This window comes from Hippoglossus hippoglossus, chromosome 13, assembly GCF_009819705.1.
Source record: "Hippoglossus hippoglossus isolate fHipHip1 chromosome 13, fHipHip1.pri, whole genome shotgun sequence".
NCBI lineage: Eukaryota > Metazoa > Chordata > Actinopteri > Pleuronectiformes > Pleuronectidae > Hippoglossus > Hippoglossus hippoglossus.
In genome coordinates this window covers 24739233-24759193 of record NC_047163.1, presented here as the reverse complement: position 1 = coordinate 24759193, position 19961 = coordinate 24739233, and the positions used below count along the sequence as shown (strand labels likewise).

The 19961-nt window shown below is 43.2% G+C and overlaps 1 protein-coding gene across 5 annotated transcripts; it reads left to right on the top strand.

The window, feature by feature from the left end:
• Nucleotides 1-5: 5 nt before the first annotated feature.
• Nucleotides 6-19569, top strand: LOC117772584 (centrosomal protein of 164 kDa-like). Of its 5 annotated transcripts, none has more exons than XM_034603827.1 (26): nt 6-81; nt 5380-5463; nt 6037-6148; nt 6945-7176; nt 7558-7722; nt 7799-7921; nt 8004-8084; nt 10060-10113; nt 10232-10368; nt 11208-11711; nt 12013-12144; nt 12878-13073; nt 13965-14042; nt 14205-14327; nt 14716-14859; nt 15080-15163; nt 15248-15316; nt 15448-15707; nt 15996-16181; nt 16509-16689; nt 16795-16902; nt 17128-17230; nt 17409-17795; nt 17882-17954; nt 18055-18174; nt 18936-19569. In XM_034603827.1, the coding sequence occupies exons 2-26, from the start codon at nt 5385-5387 to the stop codon at nt 19030-19032; spliced, it is 3828 nt and encodes a 1275-aa protein (XP_034459718.1). In that variant the 5' UTR covers nt 6-81; nt 5380-5384; the 3' UTR covers nt 19033-19569. The 5 variants fall into 5 exon arrangements, with proteins under 5 accessions (XP_034459718.1, XP_034459720.1, XP_034459717.1 ...); XM_034603829.1 differs by lacking the exon at nt 6-81 and adding an exon at nt 4812-4976 and having other exon boundaries at nt 10244-10368; XM_034603826.1 differs by lacking the exon at nt 6-81 and adding an exon at nt 4812-4976.
• Nucleotides 19570-19961: the final 392 nt, after the last annotated feature.

The following is a 19961-nucleotide window of genomic DNA, read 5'->3' as shown; positions in this document are numbered from 1 at the left end:
AACTGAGCCTTACGACCAAGTGAGGACAGAGAGGTGACAGAACAGCCACCTACGAGAGTCTCATCGACAGATGTCTGCAAGGTACAGAATGCTGTTACTAACTGCAGCAATTTGACTGACACCAGCTAGTAAAAAACAGAAAACCAATGAGAATGGTGCAATAATGGAAGCGCTGAAATGCTTTCAAGAAGTGCCTAATTTCGCCAAACAAATTTAAAAAATGGCCCAGCAATAAATGTTAGATTACAAATATAAAGTAAGGATACTCTCCTTCACATGTAAATACATCTTAATGCCTTACTTTAAAACAGTAGTAAGACTGAATTATTTGATAAATTAATAAACAAATAATTAGAAAAATATTTTACAAGAAATTTGAATGAATGAGTTTTGGTTGGCCAAAACAAGCAACCTGAAGATGCTACTTTGGACATTTATGACTTTTTCTGACATCTTTCAGACCAAACAAGTGATCAAAATGATAAAAAAAATCTGCATTAATTGTAGGCCTCCGCTATACACACCGGGCTCAGTAAGAGGCAGAACAAATCACAGCACATGGCCCCTCTCAATGGCTTCACCATGTACTGTCATTGTACAGTAGTCTTTAGGGCGTTTGCCCTGGCCCATGAGATAAGAAAGCTCAGAGAGAAGAATGACACTTATCTGGAACAGCAACCTTTGAGACTGCTTGCATTGCACCACGTTGATTCAGCATCCTCACTGAGCGATCTGTGGAGATTACTGCTGTCATAATTGTTATCAGGAGGACCTCAGAACTGTGAGCTGAAAGGACAATTAATTGCTGGGGTTGCATGTTTCGCAAGACTTTACAGGCAACTGAGCAATCCATTCTTTTGACAGGAGCTTTAAATGGGAGAAACTCAGTAAAGTAGTTTATCACTTTGACAACAGACTTAAGGCATGTTCCTACAATTTTAAAAGGGGGAAATTATTATATTATTTTGGGATAATTCACAAAGGGCAGTGCCACTATTGGGTTTGCAGGGTTATATGGACTGAATTTAAGACAAAATAAATTCTAATTTGAAACAGTGGTGTCCTAAATGAAGAACTCGGCCTTTTCAGTGGTTTCGGCTGCAGTTATGCAAAGTCAGCTGATATTCATGATGGGATTAACTGACGCTCCACTAAGAAAAGTAACTTCTTTGTTGATGATCAACAACCAGTTATACAGTGACCACCAAACAGCAAGACAGATGTGGGGTAATTGCCTGGAGCTGATAAATATTTAATCAGTAAATCCACCATTTGATCAGGTGCTGACTGAGGTTCAAAGGTCAAGTCATTGTTCCAGCTGCCTCCATGACAGAGCACTGTTCTCAAATCAGCAGGGGAGGTTATCTCAGCTGTAAGCAACACCGTGGAGCTCTCTCTATCACACACACACGCACACACTTCAGATTGCTATACCACAGCCTACTTAACTGTCGTGATGTTGTTTTGCAATGTCACATCTGTTGAGGTCGCTTCTGCTTTAATACAGATATTTGGACCGAAGCCCTGGTCATAGTGTGTCACTGTAGGTTGCATGGCCCTGCGGGTTGTACAGCTCGACAACAAAGCAAGAGAATCCATCCTGAACTCAGATAACCTAAATCACTGGAGGAGCAAAATGAGGCTGATACACAACCTCCAAGAACTATTGTTTGATCTTGAAATAATCCACACGCTCTCACATACACTCACATAAGCAGACAATAACAAGGGTGTGACTTCTGTGCCAACCAACGAGCACTGAACAACGAGCACTTGTTGTGCTGACCAGAGATATGTTACATTATCTTCAACGTTTATGAGGCTCTGGAGCAATCTGCTGCTCTTAAGACCTCTCCAAAGACAAGGCCGTTTATTAAAGTGCAGAGTTAAGTGCTGGCATAAAAAGAGCATTTTTCTGATGCAACAGCAAATCTTACACGAAAAAGATTGTGAACACACAATATTGTCTTATTCTTTTGAACAGGTCACAGTGCATGCTTTACATGTTCCCTCAAAAAGGACACTGCCAGAGGAGGAAATGTTACAAATGATGGTAGAAATGAAAGGAGATTTTGACATATTGTGTTATGCTGGTCCACTATTTTTCAGAGAAAAATATGTATTCCTCTTATCTGATTGCAGTATGTACTGGAGTATTCATGTATGTACATTAACAGTATTTACCCTGTGCCAGCTTTATACTATAAAAGGGTTTTTTTTTTCTTCTCCAGTAGAATTTGGACTGCTTTTGTTTTACTTATGAGCCTTTTAGATGAATTGTGGTTTTACACAAGATGTTAAATTGTCAACACTTTTCACTTATTATCTTAGCATTGATATATTAAAAAGGTCAAGTTTGGGTTATGAGGACCATTCTCGAGTCATATTGACTATAACATGACAAAGTGCTTGTCGAACACTTGAACACAGGCCATCGTTATTTTCAGCAAACACCAAATGAGGGAACATCTATTTCACTCTTCACCCAGTATAGAGTGCCACTGCTGGATAATGTGTGGATGTCCTCAAACCTTTTTATTGGTATATGTATGTGTCATACTGGACCTTATAGAGGGGTTTTATATACTATGGACCTGGGCTATCTTGTACTGTATGGATACATTTGGATTTACAATGAACATAGAAAATATGTTTCCTCTTCTTTGAATAAGCTTTTGCACTCGACATACACTCATTACTGCTAATCATACAATTAGTGGCTATAAGTAAATCCATGTCATATAATGGTTGATATGTTTTAAGACATTTTTTATTTCATCAAATGGTCATTAACTGCATGCCAAATCTAAGGTTTTTCGACAACAGACATCAAGCATCCACCACCATCATAAATGAAAAAGGCTGAGTTGACTCAAACCTTTAACATTGAGAACCTAACACGCAGGGCTGTCTATCATCTAGTTTAGTGCGTGGGTATTGAGTTGATCATCTGAGTTTCAAGGCCTGTTTGTAATTCTAAAGCTATCATTGCCCAAGATGTAGAGGTCATTTACCCTGATACTAGAACCAAACCACCCACACATAGATCAAACAAGCACAGGATGGGGAGAAGCATGATTCATACCTGATCCCAGGAATTGGCAAAAAGCTGCGCAGAATCCCTCGATATTTTTGGTGCCTTTTAGTCGGTGCTACATACTTACCATTAGATGATACATAAGACAAATGCTGTACATGAGAGAGGAGGGAAATATATGTCGAGTAATGACGAATATTTGGAAACCTTATTGGCACCACATTAAGGCAGAGAGTAGAAAATATTTCCTCAATTCAGGGCAGCTGATATTTCCCAGAAAGGTCAACTACTTGTTAAGTAAAGTAATCATGTTGCCTTAGGTCTCCCCTCGTCTGCCCTCTTGTGGTTAAAACCCTGAATAAAGAGATCAGGCCAAACCAATATATTATACATTTGAAGCCATGTAATCTTACTCTGTGCACATATTCAACTGGATACCATTTTGTGAACGCTTGTAGACAAGTAACCTGTTTTGATTGACTTTGTCGTAGACAGCAGTCAACAGAGAAAGTCTGATGAGACACTGTGGCTCCGGGACTGAACAAAAGCATCATTTAGCAGCATGGTGCTAATGAAGCGCCCAGCTGTGAGGCCTGGGGGACAGAAAGTGTTATTTGACACACCACAGGGAGCCTCGCCTTACAATAACAAATGCAAAACACATGCTTCGTCACAATAAACTCACTGCGACTAAAAGTTGTGAACACTCACTTTAACCAGAGAAGCTTACTGAAGTACAAGTCACAAAAAGAAACAATAATGTATGGTTTACATGTATAGGTTACGTGTTTCTTCACTTGAGTTTAGTATTTTCTTTTGATAATAATTGACTATTTGATGATAGCTGCACAGCCTCCATTATTCTTGAGTGATTTTCTTGTACTGTGTGTTTTGTGCTACTGGATGTGTAAATTTGAAAAAGTATCAATCTACCTAGATACCGCCCTCCCATCCATCTATCTAAATATGACATTTCTCTGTGACATATGCATGGAAATGGCTGTGTTGTTTCTACACAACAGTGTAAAATGCTTCCTCTTTAATGTACTGTAGACAGTCAGGGAGAGTTCAGGAACATCTCCTGCCTACAGAACACTGACTGACAGAGAGACATGGTGGAAAGGAGTACATTTGAAGTTTACCGAAAAGGGATCCTAATCTAAGAAGCTCCCTTTTAAGTAGAGATCACAGAAATTACTGTGACACATAGATCACATAAGTTGTGGACAGAATGAGACGTGGATCTATAAAAGTCTTGAGGCCCGCGTAAAAAATGAATGCCCTGTAACGTACCTTCACAATTGTTCTGCTTTTGAGTAAAGCAAAAACAAGTGGACAGTGGTATTTTACAGTGATTAGTGCTTTTGAGTGCAATACTACATATTAGACACCTGGACATTCACAAAGAGCTACCAAATCAAATGCAAGACAAATGCACAGACATCTCAAAGTGCACAAACTCCATTTGATATAAGCTGTCGTCGTCACTCCAGACGCCTGTTGATGGAAGTTAAGAATGCATTAATATTGGAAAATCCCAAAATACATAAATTATGTCTTTCTTTGTTTCTGTTTTCCCCCCTCTGTTTTTCGGTACTTCAACATTGAAATCAATATGTTAATATATATAAATAATAATATATTATAGATATTATGATTTGTATCTGATCTCTGACGTTTTATAATCACTCAAAAGTTAAATTTCTCCAATGATTTGCGATGGAACTGAAACGTACGAGGAAACATGAACGCCACATCCGTGTCAGCCAATCAGAGCCGCGTGTTCATCGTCAACAGGAAGCGGGGGAAGCGTCCTTGGATATGTTGCTAGTGGAGAAACTCTCGCATCTTTCTGCCTACACAGTGTCGCTGTCAAGCAACTGTCAACTAATCCATAATACCCAAAGGGCGAATGAGTAAACCATTAAAAGCGTGGAAGGTAAATACATTTACCGTGAAGAAGTTATTACTCATCCATTTAGCAGCTGGAGCTAGCTAGACGGCGGCAAGCTAATGTTGAAGTCGCTTAGATATTAGCTTCATTAGCTTCTTCCCTTCCCTCGCTTCCCCTCGCATAAATGACCTTAAAATGATTTTCACGTCCATTTGTTTCGTTTACGAAGAATGTGAATGATGGTTTTGCTGCCGCACAGGTTGCCACACATTCAGTCATGTGCAGTGTTTAATACGCCCTCGTTTATTTGTCGAGCCAAACTCGAGAAGTTAATATGTTAATCTGATAAACTGAAGCACACTGGCAATCTTTAGTTTTCGCTCTCAGAAAGCTGGGCACACATTGCACCTCCCGTTGTTTTGCCATTCATCCTCTTGTGTCTCTACAGTAACCATGAGTGCTCCAGACCTCATGGGAGGCCAGCTGATCCTTGAAGAGGAATACGATGAGAATTATACACCTTCTGAACAAGGTACTGCAGGGGTCAGGGTGATAAACCTGGGCATGTTATCAGGCTGGAGCAGGATTGACCCACAAGGCACAGATGATGTAAAATAAATATGTATATAATATGTGTAGGAACTCTCCAGCCACAGCCAAAATCACTACCACCTCATACTTATTACTCTATAATTCATTCACGTATTGGATAATATTGCATACAGGAGGATAACGAAGGGTTTCTTCTGATTGCAGTCTCACTTATCTTAATTTATATATTCGTTCTGGGTCATTTCGGGTCTAATAACTCTTGTGTGCCAACAACGTTCAAACAGTATTTTAAGTACAGTGCTTTCCACAATCATATGGAGTAGTAAGCAAGTGGGGAGAAGTAGCCAGTTAGGGAACACGTGGCCTTAAAAGCCCAAATTTGGTGCCCCCTGGTACATCCTCATGGGACAGAATAAGCATCCAACAGGTCATTGCAGTCTGTGATGGTGTGAAACAAAAGTGTGATGGTGTGTCATTGTCAGCTATATGATACTGTAGGGTTACACTTAGCTCTCCTCACATCCCTCCATTTTCTTTTTCTCACTGTCATCAGAGATTCAAGAGTATGCAAGAGAGATTGGCATTGATCCTGGCAGTGAGCCGGACCTCCTGTGGCTGGCCAGGGAAGGCGTCGTTGCACCATTGCCTCCAGAGTGGAAGCCTTGGTAAGGAAGGCTGGGTAATGAAGTCCCAGCAACATGCCCACCCACGGAAGTGTTATTGTGTATGAGACATAGTATGCTGCACTAGTGAACCACTGTCTAAATCCGTATGGATGTAGTTTGATGTTGCAAATGGTCTTGCTGATGCAAGATGAGGCCACAATCTGGATTTCATCTAAGCCACACCAGCATTTATTTGAGTGTATTTGACAGACTGTAGTGTTAGTGTTTGTGTTTTGCAAATAATCAGGGGTGAGGGTCTGTTCTTGATGCGGGAAGCTGGAGGCGTGTTGCAAGATTAACAACAAAAAAAAAATTGTTCTTACTTGACTCTTGTTGTTCTTGGTTTGTACCCCCGTGGTTGAATGCACTTATTGTAAGTTGCTTTGGATAAAAGCGTCAGCTAAATGTAATGTAAGACAGCTGCAGTGAAAAAAATGGTCTCTTACATTTCGCGAGTAGTTTTTTATATTTGAGATTCAATGAGTTCACACTAAGATTAAAATTGATTTTATGGATAAAACTATGGTAAACTAAATTATTATTGACTAAATAATTGCACAGTCATTACTATATAAACTAATTAAGCAGCTGTCATTCTTTATGAACCAATACATTTAACAGATATGGTTATATAAAATTAGTATATAGAATTGGTTCAGCATTTAGTTTCAGGTGATTTTGCAACCTCTGGTCTCACTGTTCACCAACCCATCTCCCCGTCGGTCCTGGGCCATTTGTCTTTGGAGGTGCTAAAATCCCCCCCCTCCCCCTTCTCCCCCCTCTTTCTCCCCCACAGTCAGGACGTGACAGGGGAAATCTACTATTTCAACTTCTCCACAGGCCAATCCACCTGGGACCACCCCTGCGATGAGCACTACCGCCTCCTGGTGGCCCAGGAGCGTGAGCGCACCCAGCTCACTGCAGCTGCAGGAGGCATGGGGGCAAAGAAGGACAAGGACAAGAAGAAAAAGAAAGAAAAGAAGGAGAAGAAAGAGAAAAAGAAGAGGGAGCCAGTAAAGACTTCCGGAGTGAGTAGTTGTTGTATTTGTCCACAGTTTTAATATTTTCAGTTTTTTCTGTCACTGCTACATGGGGAGAGCAGAAGAAAATGCGACAAATGCAAAACATAAAATAGTGTAAAATAATATGGTTTCGTTTATTATTAGAGAGGTGGTACCTCTTAAAAAAATAAAAGTAATGAAATCAGATAAATATTTTTACACTGGTGAGTATTCATTGTTAACCTGATCTTCATGGGAAAGATGTTATGGGAAACAGTCTTCCTTTCAACAAATCCATAATCAACCACTGTTTGTAAATTTAATTCGTTATTTATTGTAAAATTTGCTTAAGTTTGAAAACGCTTGGTCGATTTGTTTACTTCTTTGGCTGTTTCTCTTTCCCTTCAGGCACTGACTTCAGCCTTGGGATCCTTACCGTCTCCCCTGGGTGGCCTGGCCCCTTTGAGAGGGCTGGACATCACCGGCCCTGGCCCACTCTCTGGATCTGCCCCTGCTCTTCGAGGGTCCCTCAGCAGCTCTGGTGGGCTGGAGCCCCTCAAGACTTCCCTAAGGGTAAGATCCTAGTTCTCTTTGACAGACCATTTGATTCACAGTAAATATACTGTACTTACATTTCTTACTCTGCTAGGGTCCTAGAAGTACTGGGGTATCTAGTGTTTTAGGCAGCAGGCAGAAGGAGAGGGTCTCCCTTACTCTGCCCGATTTTGATGATGACGATGACAATAACGACGACAAACTCTCAGAAAATGAGGTACAGTGCATCCTGAAGATGATGAACATTTCTTATTTATCTGCTTTCATATTTTAAACTCTTATAATCTTCTATTTTCCAGCTGAGTCCTCGCGGTTCAGACAGGCTGTTGAAGAACCTTCACCTGGACCAGGATGCCCTGGGAGGAGGCCTTCAGTATGAGGTAGAAAGAACTATTTGCTCTTTACAGTACTCATCCTTTGTGACACATCATTGTAGAAGAAATCATATATGGAGAGAATTGGCTGCTGCTAAATAATATTTACCGCAAGGCTTGCACTGAATTATTTCAGGTAGAAAATCCCCCATTCAATGCCTTCTACTTGTGATATGACTGATGATGATTCAGTTTGTATGATCATGTATTCATTCCAGAATTGTGCAGAATATGTTAAGTATTCAATGGTTTATCAGCCGCAGTGAAACGTTTTTGTCTCCTGTAGCTGCTCTGCGGCTGGGACATGTCCTTGCTGTTACTGTGTCTTCCTCTTTGTCCTGCTGACTTCTACTGTCACTGTTACTGCTTTGCTGTCTCAAACTAAATAGCAGAAGCACCTCCACCTGTCCCCACTTGCGGGCATCCGAAACCATGTCAATGAGGAGGGTCCAGGTCCTATCAGCCCTGAGCCTGAACACTCAGCAGAGGATTTGAATGAAGTGGAGGAGGGTGAGGAGTTGGAAGATGGGGATGCTAAAGGAGAGAGGGGGGAGGATGAAGGAGGAGGCGAAGCGGAGGAGGGAGGCAGGAGGGGAAAAGGGGAGGAAGGACACGGGAAAAGCAGAGAGGAGGGGGATGACATGGAGGAAGCTGTCAAAAAACAGAAAGAGGAGGAGGCGGCAGGGAGTGATGAGGTAGAGGAGGAATGCTGTGAAAGTGAGGATAAAGAAAGAGATGAAGGAGATGGCAGAGTTACCGAAAATATAAGGTGCATTAAGAAGCAGGAGAGCAATGAGGGAGAGGAGGATGACAGCGATGAGAATGTAGAGAGGTGTTTCAAGGCCAAAGACAGAGAGGAGAATATGGAGAGTTTCATGGAGGAGAAAGAAGAGATGCAGGGAGAGGTGCAAAAAGTAGATGGAGAACAGGATGTTGAGGAAGACAGTGACGCAAATGTGGAGAATTTCTTTAAAAGTGATAAGGATGAAGGGAGCAAGGAAGAGGACAGAAATGACAAAAGCAGAAATGAGCTGGGTGGAAGCATCAATGATGAAGAGGGGCAGAGTGGAAGTAAGGAAGAAGCGTCAGAGGTGAATAGCGAAGGAGAGCAAGAGAAGGAAAAGGAGGAGGAGGGTGGTGAGAGCGAGGAAGCTTTGGAGAGATGCTCCCTGAACCTGACGGGGAGTGACAGGGACATAGAGAAATGTGCACTGAGCGAAGGAGAAACCGAGAGGGAAGGAATGAACGTTGAGGGTGAATCAGATGCTCAAAAATCCCCAGCGGCATCGGAGAGTGAGGCGGACGTTGTGGAGGTTTTTGAGACGGAAACGGCTCAAGTGCCACTGGAAAACCTAGGCCAGAGGATGATGTTGAGTGATGTCAAAGCGCTCACCCAAAAGAGAAAAACTACGAAGACAGAAAAATGCCTCCTTCCAGAAGAGGTAGGGTTCGGTGTTGCCTCTGTGCCTGCTGACTACCGCTCCCATCTTTACTCAGTCCCACCCTGGCTCTGCTTTGACCTCTTCAAAGCATGCATGGGTCCAGGGCAGATCCCAGAATCCAACCCCACTGCCTTAGGGGCTGTCTCGTCCTCTGCCTGATTCCCTGCCTGGATGCCATCACCCACACACTGGAATATAAATTGGTCAAAGGGCAGTCTATCAGAGCCCCTCAGGACTGGGTTGGACGGTTCTGATCCTTCTTCCCATTGGCAGTGCTGTCTGTTGTTGGTAGTCTATCTGCTTCTACACTGCTTCTACACTGGCAATTGATATTACAGGTTGCCTGCCAGCTTACCTGCCTTGGCTTTGTGTACATATACACGCCGCTTCTGTCTCGTGCTGTGTGTGTTTCTGTGTCTCTTTGGAAAAGACAGTACGCTTTGATGTTCAGTGTTACTTGTGCAGTTTGGTCACTTTGGTGTTGTTCATTCTCAGCGGTTTCCTTGTCGATGAGTGTGTTTGTGTTTTTCTTACTGCAGGAGTCTGAGACGGATAAAAACATTGAGGAGGATTCATCCTCCATTGATGTCAAGGTAGTTATGTCATGCAGTGTGACACCCATCCATCACCATTCGTTCATTTGTTCATTCACTCATTCATGCAGCTGTTGATCTGTAATGTCTCGTAATGGTTCTGGTTTGTCTCCCAAAGCTGTCGGAGAAGGTTCTGGATATCAATGACTTGTCGGGTGCTGTCAGTCCACTGGAAAAAGATGACAGTCAAGGAACAAAAGACAAAGAGGAGAATGAGGAGGGGGCAAAGACGAAGGTTTCAGAAGCTGCCAACAGGTTTCTTATTGTTTTGATTTTCTTTAGGTAGAATTACTTTCTCTTAAAGAGGTGTGTTCTTATGTCTGACTGTAGAAATTGTGTGAAATTGTAACCATTGGGAATAGACTTGTGAAAACACCAGTGTTAGTGATTACACTGGTACATTAGATTTCACAGTGAGCAGCTTTACTTGTTTGCTGCACTTGAAGTTGTGTGCAGTGTTTAATTACCTAGACTGTGATGGTCCACTTCTCATGTGAACATAGAAGTTGTGCGCTGTTGCTTATGTACAGCGCTCTGCATTGCTCTCTCTCTCTCTCTCCCAACACACTGACCTGTCTATGGGTGTCGGGGACCTTCAAAACATCCATAAAGTTTTTACCATCTTTTGACACCAAATCCTCATCAACCTCGTCGACCAACTCTCCTCTCATTATGTGATAAGACTCTGTTACTCTGTAATGTGATGCGTGACTTTCAGACTAAGTATTGATAACTGGTGATGTGGGTGCTACCACTGAAACACAAATAAGAACCAAATGACTTTATGTCTATAAAAAAATGAAACAGACTGTGTGGTTGGTGGGCAAGTTATATAATCGATATGTGCCTGCACACCATGTAATACAGTGTAACCCAACAACCCTATCTTGGTATCTATTGAGGAATTGGAAGTCTTTAAATTTACTTTTCCAAAAGTTGTGAAAATTAGATGAGCAAGTCAAAAGTAGTTGCAGTTGACGAAATATGCACAACTTGTGCATTTATAGAATAACATGGAAAATTAGTTAGCCATATTTTTTAACATTGACTTTTTCCTTGAACTACTATAACACTCCCTCTCTCTCTCTTTTTAGGTATATGCTGGCTAAAGATGGAGGCAGTCCTTTAGCCTCTAAAGTTGACCGACTCGTCCTCCACCAGTCCAGCCCTTCACGCTCCCTCTCCAGCCCCTCCCACTCAGAGCGAAGTGGCGAGCTCCGACCCAAAGCCTCTCTGGGGCTCCAGAGGCCTGGAACCGCCAGAGGTCGAGCGATCCGCACTTCCAACACCAAACCTGGAAATGCTGAAACCCCCTTAAAAACCCTTGACAAACCAGTGGATGAAGAGCCAAGCTGGAGAATCAAGAAAGACAGAGAGAAGAAAGAGAAAGAGGAGGAGAGTGAGAGGGAGGAGAAGAGTCTTAGAGAACAAAAAGAGAAGGAAGGGGAGAGGAGGAAGGCTGATCAGGAGGTAGAGGAGGAGAAGAAACAGTTGATGAGGGAGAAAGAGAAGAGGATGTGTCTCCTCCAGGAGGAGCTGAGTAGGGAGGAGGAGGAGGAGGAGAGGAATCTGAAGGAGGAGAGTGAGGAAAGACTGAGGTAGGCATCGGGAGCATGTGGTCCTCACCACACGTTCACTGCTTTATCAGATTACACCCCACCCACAAACCACATGTATTCTCACATAAGTCCACACTTTATTCAACAGGTTTTCTTGTGTATCCGAGTTTACCCGTACAAAGATTGTATACTGTACTTCCCACTGTTATTATCATGCGTGATATGAGGCAAATACACATTAAAGTGATCAAATGTTAGGTAAAAAAAGGTCCTTTAGTCAGGTCTCACCAAGGCACATCTTCATTTGACTAAAATGTGTGTACATAACACGTCTCCTCAGGGCTCTGCGGCAGCGTCTCCTGTTAAAGAGGAGAGAGGAGGAGGCCAGGCTCACTGAGGAGTCTGACAGGATGCTGGAGGAAACCAGAGAGTCTATCCAGAGGGAGAGAGAGAAGCAGAAGCACAAGCTCAGGTCAGACATGCACAATAAAAAATAGAGCAAAGGTTCACTAGACTCTAGTTCACCTCTAATGACTAGAGCATCCCTCCATCCATCTACTATCAATACCACTGTGGGTATTGAGGGGTCGCAGGGGAATGGAGCCAATCCCTGCTGACACCCACAAACTTTTGTGTAAAAGAGTTATTTGAGTCTTGACTGTGGAGACTGAGTCACAATTGGACAATCTACCATCCCCTAGTTGCAAATGTGTAGAGTCCATCCATCAATCTGTCCATCAATTGTCTGTACAGTTGGAGCCAATCCCAGGTGACATTGGACAAGTCACCAGTCATTTAGAGTCTCCAATAAACCTAACCCCAATCTGCATGTCTTTGGACTGTGAGAGGAAGCCGTAGTACCTGGAGAAAATCCACGCAGACACAGGGAGAAGGTGTTGTGAGGCGACAGTGTAAACCACTGCACCACTGTTCCACCGTGCACTATAGAGCAGGGGCTCCAAAACAGCAGATAAGTCAAAACAAGACAATCTTGCAAACCGCTCCTGGACTCCCGACCCCTAGTTTAAGAACCACTGCACATGCACTGTCCAAATGGGTGTGTAATGACTTAATTATGGTCTTAATTATTACTACACATGCAGACATGAAACATTTGAGAATTTCTACTGAATAGAATAAAGCCTTTCGAAATCAGCTACACTTTAATGAGTTCCCCAAAATAACTGTGTGTGTGTCTCTCTCAGGGAGGAGAGCGAAGCCATCCTGAAAGATTTACAAATAACTCTAGAGGAAGAGCGAGCAGCGGAGCGTGACAGGCTGGAAGCCCAGCAGAGGCAGGATGTTGAACTCCTTAAGGCTGAGCAGGAAGAGGAGCTGGAATCAGAGAGGAGGAGACTCCAAGGAGAGCGAGAGGAGAAACTGAATTCTCTCAAACAGGAGGTAAAAGAGAATAATAACCTGCCTCTTATTGTCATAAAAAATGTCATTGTTTAAATTTAGCATTTGCATCTGGCACGACTGCCTTGATAATACTTTTCTGCATGACTAATGTGGGACATGTCACTTTAAAAAAGCTAAACACAAATATTTGGAACAGCAAACACAAGAGCAAATAGCCTGACAAAGATCAGCATGTGCTGTTGCCTCTGTAGAGGGAATCAATAGAATTAAAGGTCAGTAAATTGCAAAATTCAAATATTGTCACAGGGGATTCATGGAGCGTCTTGATCACTGCTGGATATTAGCAGGTTGGCATATTTACCTGGATCCCTCATTTTAAGCGAAAGGTCAACAATAACTCTTCTACACCAAAATTAGCGAGTATACGCAGGTTTTTTTTTTTTTACTCAGCGACAATCAAGGGGCTCTCTCGCCTCACTGTCTGCCACATTAATACGTTCACCCAGGTGTGATGTTTCTATCACTGCAGATAGGAGCCAATAGAAACATGCGTCTACTGCAGAGTCTTTTGATCCAGAAGTAAATGATGAATGTGTCCATTCCCATTGCAGACAAAAGCCAGTTGTTAGTGGGTGTCAGTGGATTTTTTGACCCAAGGTCTTGTGTTACAGAAGTTTGTGAACAGTGTTGAAATTAAGTTGTGAAAAGAGTAAATGATTTAGTTTAGTCTACAAAGGTGTTATAAAAATGGCTTTACAGAATTATTGGTCTAGTGGTGACAAATGATATTTCCTCTTTCTAATATTTATATAAAAAACAGCTGTAACTGGAGACATTTTGATGGTAAGTGGTGGCCCTTGACTTTAGGGACAATAAATGATCTGTCTAATTGTGTCTGTCTCTGTGTTTGCACAATTTTACCATGTAAAGGTCAAAAGCACAGATAGGGACAAGGAGCTGATGATGAGTACACGACCTGAACAGCACCTGACAGACTACCACCGAGATGTGAGGACACACACACACACACACACACACACACACACACACACACTGCACAGAGTTACATCATCGTCGTGTGGAGTTCTGTCTGAATGGGCTTTAAGTATAAGTGAATCAGTGGAACATAATATTTTGTGCTGTCAGCTGACCTCGTCTTCATCTGTGTAGCTCACTGGCGTGCTCCAGGAAGTGCGGGAGGAAGTGCAGCGGGATCACGAGAGGAAGCTGGAGAAGCTGAGGGAAGACCACAGGAGAGAAATGAACAACACCAGAGAGAAATACCTGGATGAGGTCAGAAGGTGTTTTTCATTTTACAGTCAGCTGTTGCATTTACCTATCATGTACAAGTGGCTATAACAGGAACCTTTAGATGTGTTGACATGTTTAATAGCTTAGCTAAAGGAGAAATGTCTATCCTGGCTCCCTACAAAGGCTGTGTGGTTTGTCCTCATGTCATTTTTACACTCATGTTTAAATTAAACAAATGAAATATAAAGTGTTAATAATGAACTTAAAGCAGCCATGAAGTTGACACATTCATGCTTCCTGAGTATAGGAAAATATATGTTTTCTTTGTTTGGGGGGGGGTGTTTAATGGATAAACAGATGAGCAGCATGATTCCTAACTGAGTCCATACAATGTTTGCCATATGGTAAATAAAACATGTGTGTGTTGCAGGAGACCATACAGAGAGAGCGCTTGCTGTCCACTCTGCAGGAGGAAAGAGGGCATCTCCAGGCCTCCCACGCTCTACAGCTGGAGAAACTGCGGCTGGAGCTCAACGCTCAGATACAAAAGACGCAGCTCACACACTCACGCAAGGTGAGGCGGCACAGACACGGAGATTTACTTACGATGATGAACCTTTGGGAACATTACACCGCCTCTCAAAGTGCCAGTTCCTCAAAAAGGACTCCTTTCCATGTCTAAATCAGATTGTGGAATACATTTTCAGTCTTGCAAATGGAAGCATTACTCCAATTTGCATCAGTGAGAATTTAGTATTACAGAAAGAATAAATCTGTCTTATTCTGTCTTGTAGGAGTCCGAACTGCAGGATCTGGCAGATCAGTTGGAGCTGAAAGCCAAAGAGCTGAAGAGCCAGGAGGGCATGCTGCAGATCAAGGTCTTAGATCCCACACTTTCATGTACGATCAATCAGTGATACTCTTACCTGAGCCATGTGGAATAATGAGCTCTGTCTTATCAGGTAGTAGATCTGAAGAGAAGGAGGAAGAAGCTCATAGACGAAGAAGAGGAGGTGGACACACAGATAGAGGTGTGAGACCCTACTTTTTCTCTCTATTTTATGCACCCAACTCCCCCATCAAGAGTATCAACCTCCTGTGTGTGTGTGTGTGTGTGTGTGTGTGTGTGTGTGTGTGTGTGCGTGTGCGCGTGCGCGTGCAGGCCTTACCCCGGCTGATCCAGGAGAGAGACCAGCTGAAGGACGAGCTGGAGAGGATGAGAGAGGAGAAACATCAAGCCAGAGAACTCGTCCAGAGAGCCAGGGAGGAGAGGAGCGAGGCAAAGGAGGAGGAGGAGAGGCTGAGAGGGGAGAGGGACAAGGCCAGAGATGAGAGCAGGAGAGTGAAGGAGGACAAGGAGAAACTGGAGAGCAAGGTGACGCTGCTGCATGAGAGATGCGACCGTCTCAGCCGCAGAGTCAGGTACAGTTCACTTACACGGGAAACTTGCACATCCTAAACCAGCAGTTCTTTAAATGAAAAGTCCACAACAGTAGCAACAAAAAAACAAAGCTGACAACCATCTTGACTTAATTTATTCTCCTGCTTTTCAGTTAGTGGGTTAACTACAATAGAAGTAAAATAGAACCCTTTTAAAACTCGATCGGATTTGAGTATTGTGGAAAAACATCATCATTCCTAAGAGTTTTGTTAACAGCAGACACGTGTGACTGATACAAATTCCGGCTTGTTTGCATTTTGTGTGTCCAGTGAGTTGGAGCAAGGTGAAGGTGCAAGTACTTCCACCAGACAGGAGCCGAGGCAGGTCAAAACTAAGGGAGAGAAAACAGAGATGACGGCGCCCTCCAGTGACAGGAGAGACTCATTACTGCATTTGGAGGACCTGGACGACCCTCCTCTCTCCCCTGTACCCGACAGCCAGAGCAGCGTGGACGAGTAAGGAGAGATATAGAACACAAAAGTGGTTATACATGCTCATTTAGTATTTACAGGGTGAACATCTACAAGTCGTTTTTTGTCTCCGAACAAAACAGCTGTCTGATTATAGCTTTATTTAAAATTGAAAAGAAATTATTAATTGTGGGGTTGAAGGTTGGAGGAGGTTTAAAAGTCATGTCAAACATTACTTGTTTGCAAAAATAAAAATATAAAATAATAACTAGTTTATTGTCCATAAGAACACTGTATTAATGAGAATCTATGAGCCTGGGTCACGCTGTATATCCACCTTCAGCCTGCATTCATACACCTCTTTGTGTCCAGGTTCCGACGCTACATCTCCTCACACGACACCTCCATCCAAAAAACCAAACTCTTCCTGGAGAGGGAGAGCAGCCGGCTGATTGAGAGACAGGCAGCTCTGCGGGCGGCCCAGACCGGCTCCTCACAGGACCTGAACCACAACACCAGGGTGACTGAGGAGATTATTAGAAGCCTCATGCAGGTGTGTGGGGGGTGACGCCCACCTTCTACAGAATGAGAATTGGCGGGATGACTGGTGTGATGGGGTCCGTTAATTACTGGTTGCTTTTTCCCCTTGCTTCATCAGGAAGCCCAAAATGTGGAGGAGATGCAGCGGACGGTTCAGAGAGGGAACTCGCTCCTGAGGAGGAAAGAGGAGCAGCTTCAGCAGCTGGAGAGTTCGATCGCTGAAGAGGTCAGTGGCACAGTGTACTTTGCTCTCTCTGTGGCAACATTTGTGCTCCTAGTAATTTACTGAGCTGAATTTAGGTGCACCAAAGTCAAATATGACTTTTAACCTCATCACTAAAACAAATAGGAATTTGTATTTATTCATTTTTGGTCATGTTTGTTAGATTCCCAGTCTCTGCAAACACAACCAGCTGGGTCACAGTGTCATTTTCTCTTTTCTTTCCTTCAGCCTCTGTCAGAGGATGTGTCTCGGCTGGCGGGAGAGAGGAAGGTGACCTTCGATGTGACCGAGTCGGACCTCAGCAGCACTGCGGACCCACCGGTCGGGACAGGTAACACGCACTGGTCACTGAGTGTAGAACACAGCAGCATTCATTTATTTACGCTATATATATTCAGATCTCTGACGTTCCATACACTCGCCTTAGAGAGTAACATTTTTTCAGCTGCAGCATTGTAGCGAGACCGGCCTCTGTCATCTCATCTCTACGCCTCTCTCTCTCTCAATAGGAGCTCATCCCACGGTCCCGGCCAAAGTCCAAGAGTTAGCAGACTCCCTGCAGCAGATCTCGGGCCAGCTCAACACTGTTCTCAGTGCACTGGGTTCATTAGCTCAGTGGCCACAGAGTGCCACACCTTACACAGCCTTCAGTTTGCCTGTGTCGCAGCCTCTCTCCGTGCCAGCTCCCACTCCCACCTATAATCCAGTCGCGTCCCACATGCACACCCTGGGCCACAGCTCCTTAGCCCCACCTCCCCCCATGAGGCTCTTGAACCCTTCGTGGAACTGGGCGACTGGGAGCTCTGCAGCCCACGCCCTCTACAATGCCCCCATCAGCAGCGTGCTGAAGGCCTCTGACGACCTCATCAACAGCCGGTGGAGCCAGATTTTTCCTGGTATGATCCATTCTGCTTATAAATGAATGGAGCAGCAATACATTTGTAATTGATTGTTGAACCTCAACTGTGGCTCTATTCTTTAGGAGCAGCTGTGGACCCAGTTGCGTCCAGCACCATGAGGACCAGCTCAGCCTACTCAGCTTACACTCCTGTTAGGTAACTGGCAATGCACTTTTCATCTTGATTACAGCGTATATATATACGTCCTCTCTTCCTCAAATCTACTTACAATCCGTAACCTGTGTGTGTGTCTCAGTGAACACAGTCCCAGCCTGCGGTCCATGCAGAAGTCAGCAGAGATCGATGGTCAGAGGCTGCAGGGGATGATCGATGGCAACAAGAGGTGGCTGGAGATGCGCAAGAAAGACACCAGCATGTATCCTTCTGTCACACATACACACACACGCACACAGTTGTGTCTCCATGACTTACATTGATTTCCTGGTGACTCTTGCCTTCATCATGTGGTAAAACGCGAAAAAATATAAATATAAATATTTGATTAAAATAAATTGAGATAGAAATAACTGAATACATTTTATTCTTGTATTCATTTTTCACAAGTTTATTTTACAAGTCTCCATTATGGGACCTTGTCTTCCTTATGGGGACAAAAAGCTAGTCTTATTGTAAATCCCGTTTTTAGGTTCAGGTTTTTGCGGGGTTGTGTGTGTGGTCCAGGTATTACTCATATTGTGGTGAAATGTGTTCACACTATCCTGTTATTGGGATAAAAAAAGTCCCCATAATGTCATTGTAAATCATTACATGTTAAGGTGAAGACATGTTTTAAGGTTAGGTTAAGTTTGGCAAGTAGTAACTATGGTTAAGGTCAGATTTCATCGTGTGTGTGTGTGTGTGTGTGTGTGTGTGGGTGTGTGTGTGTGTGTGTGTGTGTGTGTGTGTGTGTGTGTGTGTGTGTGTGTGTGTGTGTGTGTGTGTGTGTGTGTGTGTGTGTGTGCGTGCGTGCGTGCGTGCGTGCGTGCGCGCGCGCGCGCGCGTGCGTGCGTGTGAGAGAAAGATAAATAGATCAATTAAGATGACAGTTGCTTGTCAGCGAGAAATCTTTACATTGCTTTTTTTGCTACATGTCAGACGATATAGTCACGTCATTTGTCTTTAACTTCACTTTTCCAGACCTCTGTTCACTCGCTATCAAGCTCCGTCCTCCAAGAGCAGCCTGGTCCAGCTGGGCCTGGACGATAACAACCAGATCAGAGTCTACCACTACTGAGGACATTACGCACAGTTCAGTCCTGTTGTTCTGTGTCTGTCACTGAGGACTTTGACTGACTTTAATGACTGTGTCGGCTCTTAGCTGTGACGTTTACATGCAGGGCCTCACATGAGTCATGTGGCCTCTGTGATTCATTCCTTTTTAAATAATAAAAAAAAAAACTTTCAGTGTAAAGGTTTTCAGGGAAGGTCCAGCCTCCTCTGCTGTGATTGGAGGAAGAGCTGACAGAAGAGGACGTGGTACATTCAGGGAGCCACATGTCACAGAGGCCTGAGGACTTTTATCCCCGATTAGATATGGCTGTGTGCAGCAGTCCACTTCTGACAACATGTTTACAGATATGAGCTCCATGCCAGACCTGAACTTTTCAGAGATTGTACAAGAAACTGTTTATTCTGAAGAAAGAACCACACAGACTTTAAGGAAATTGCGTCTTTGGTGGAGAAATATTTGGAAGTGGTCGATTGTTGGTTTCATCTGTCTGATATTCTAAGCGGTTTCGTAGTTTCTCCAGAAACCTTCAAGCAAGTTTAATATTTCACCTTTTCCTGAAAAAAACTATTATCTCATTCAATTATGACTTTATTCTCAAATCTGTTTGTTCTTTAATATGGCCCTCATACTCTGTTGTCGAAGTCAGATGGGAGTTGGTTACTGAATGTTGGACAATCATAGAGAATCATCTCCATGTTTAAATATGAAAATGTCATACGTCATCTTGAATACACTCCACAGCACTAAATAGAATGACTTTACAGATGCACAGAGGTCAAGTTTCATGGCATCAAATGTTACACCTTTTGTATTAATGCCGCTCACTTTGTAAAATACTTGTTTGAAAACTGAACATGTTTTAAAAATGTTTTGTCATTTCAGGAACAGAGACAAAACCTACTTTGTGCATAAACTATATAGTGTAAATTCTG

Coding starts and splice junctions, on each gene's coding strand:
- LOC117772584 (XM_034603825.1), top strand. CDS start 8,720: ATGGAGGAAGCTGTCAAAAAACAGAAAGAGGAGGAGGCGGCAGGGAGT. Junction 10,369..11,207: donor GTTTCAGAAGCTGCCAACAG/GTTTCTTATTGT, acceptor CTCTCTTTTTAG/GTATATGCTGGCTAAAGATG. Junction 14,043..14,204: donor TGACAGACTACCACCGAGAT/GTGAGGACACAC, acceptor TCATCTGTGTAG/CTCACTGGCGTGCTCCAGGA.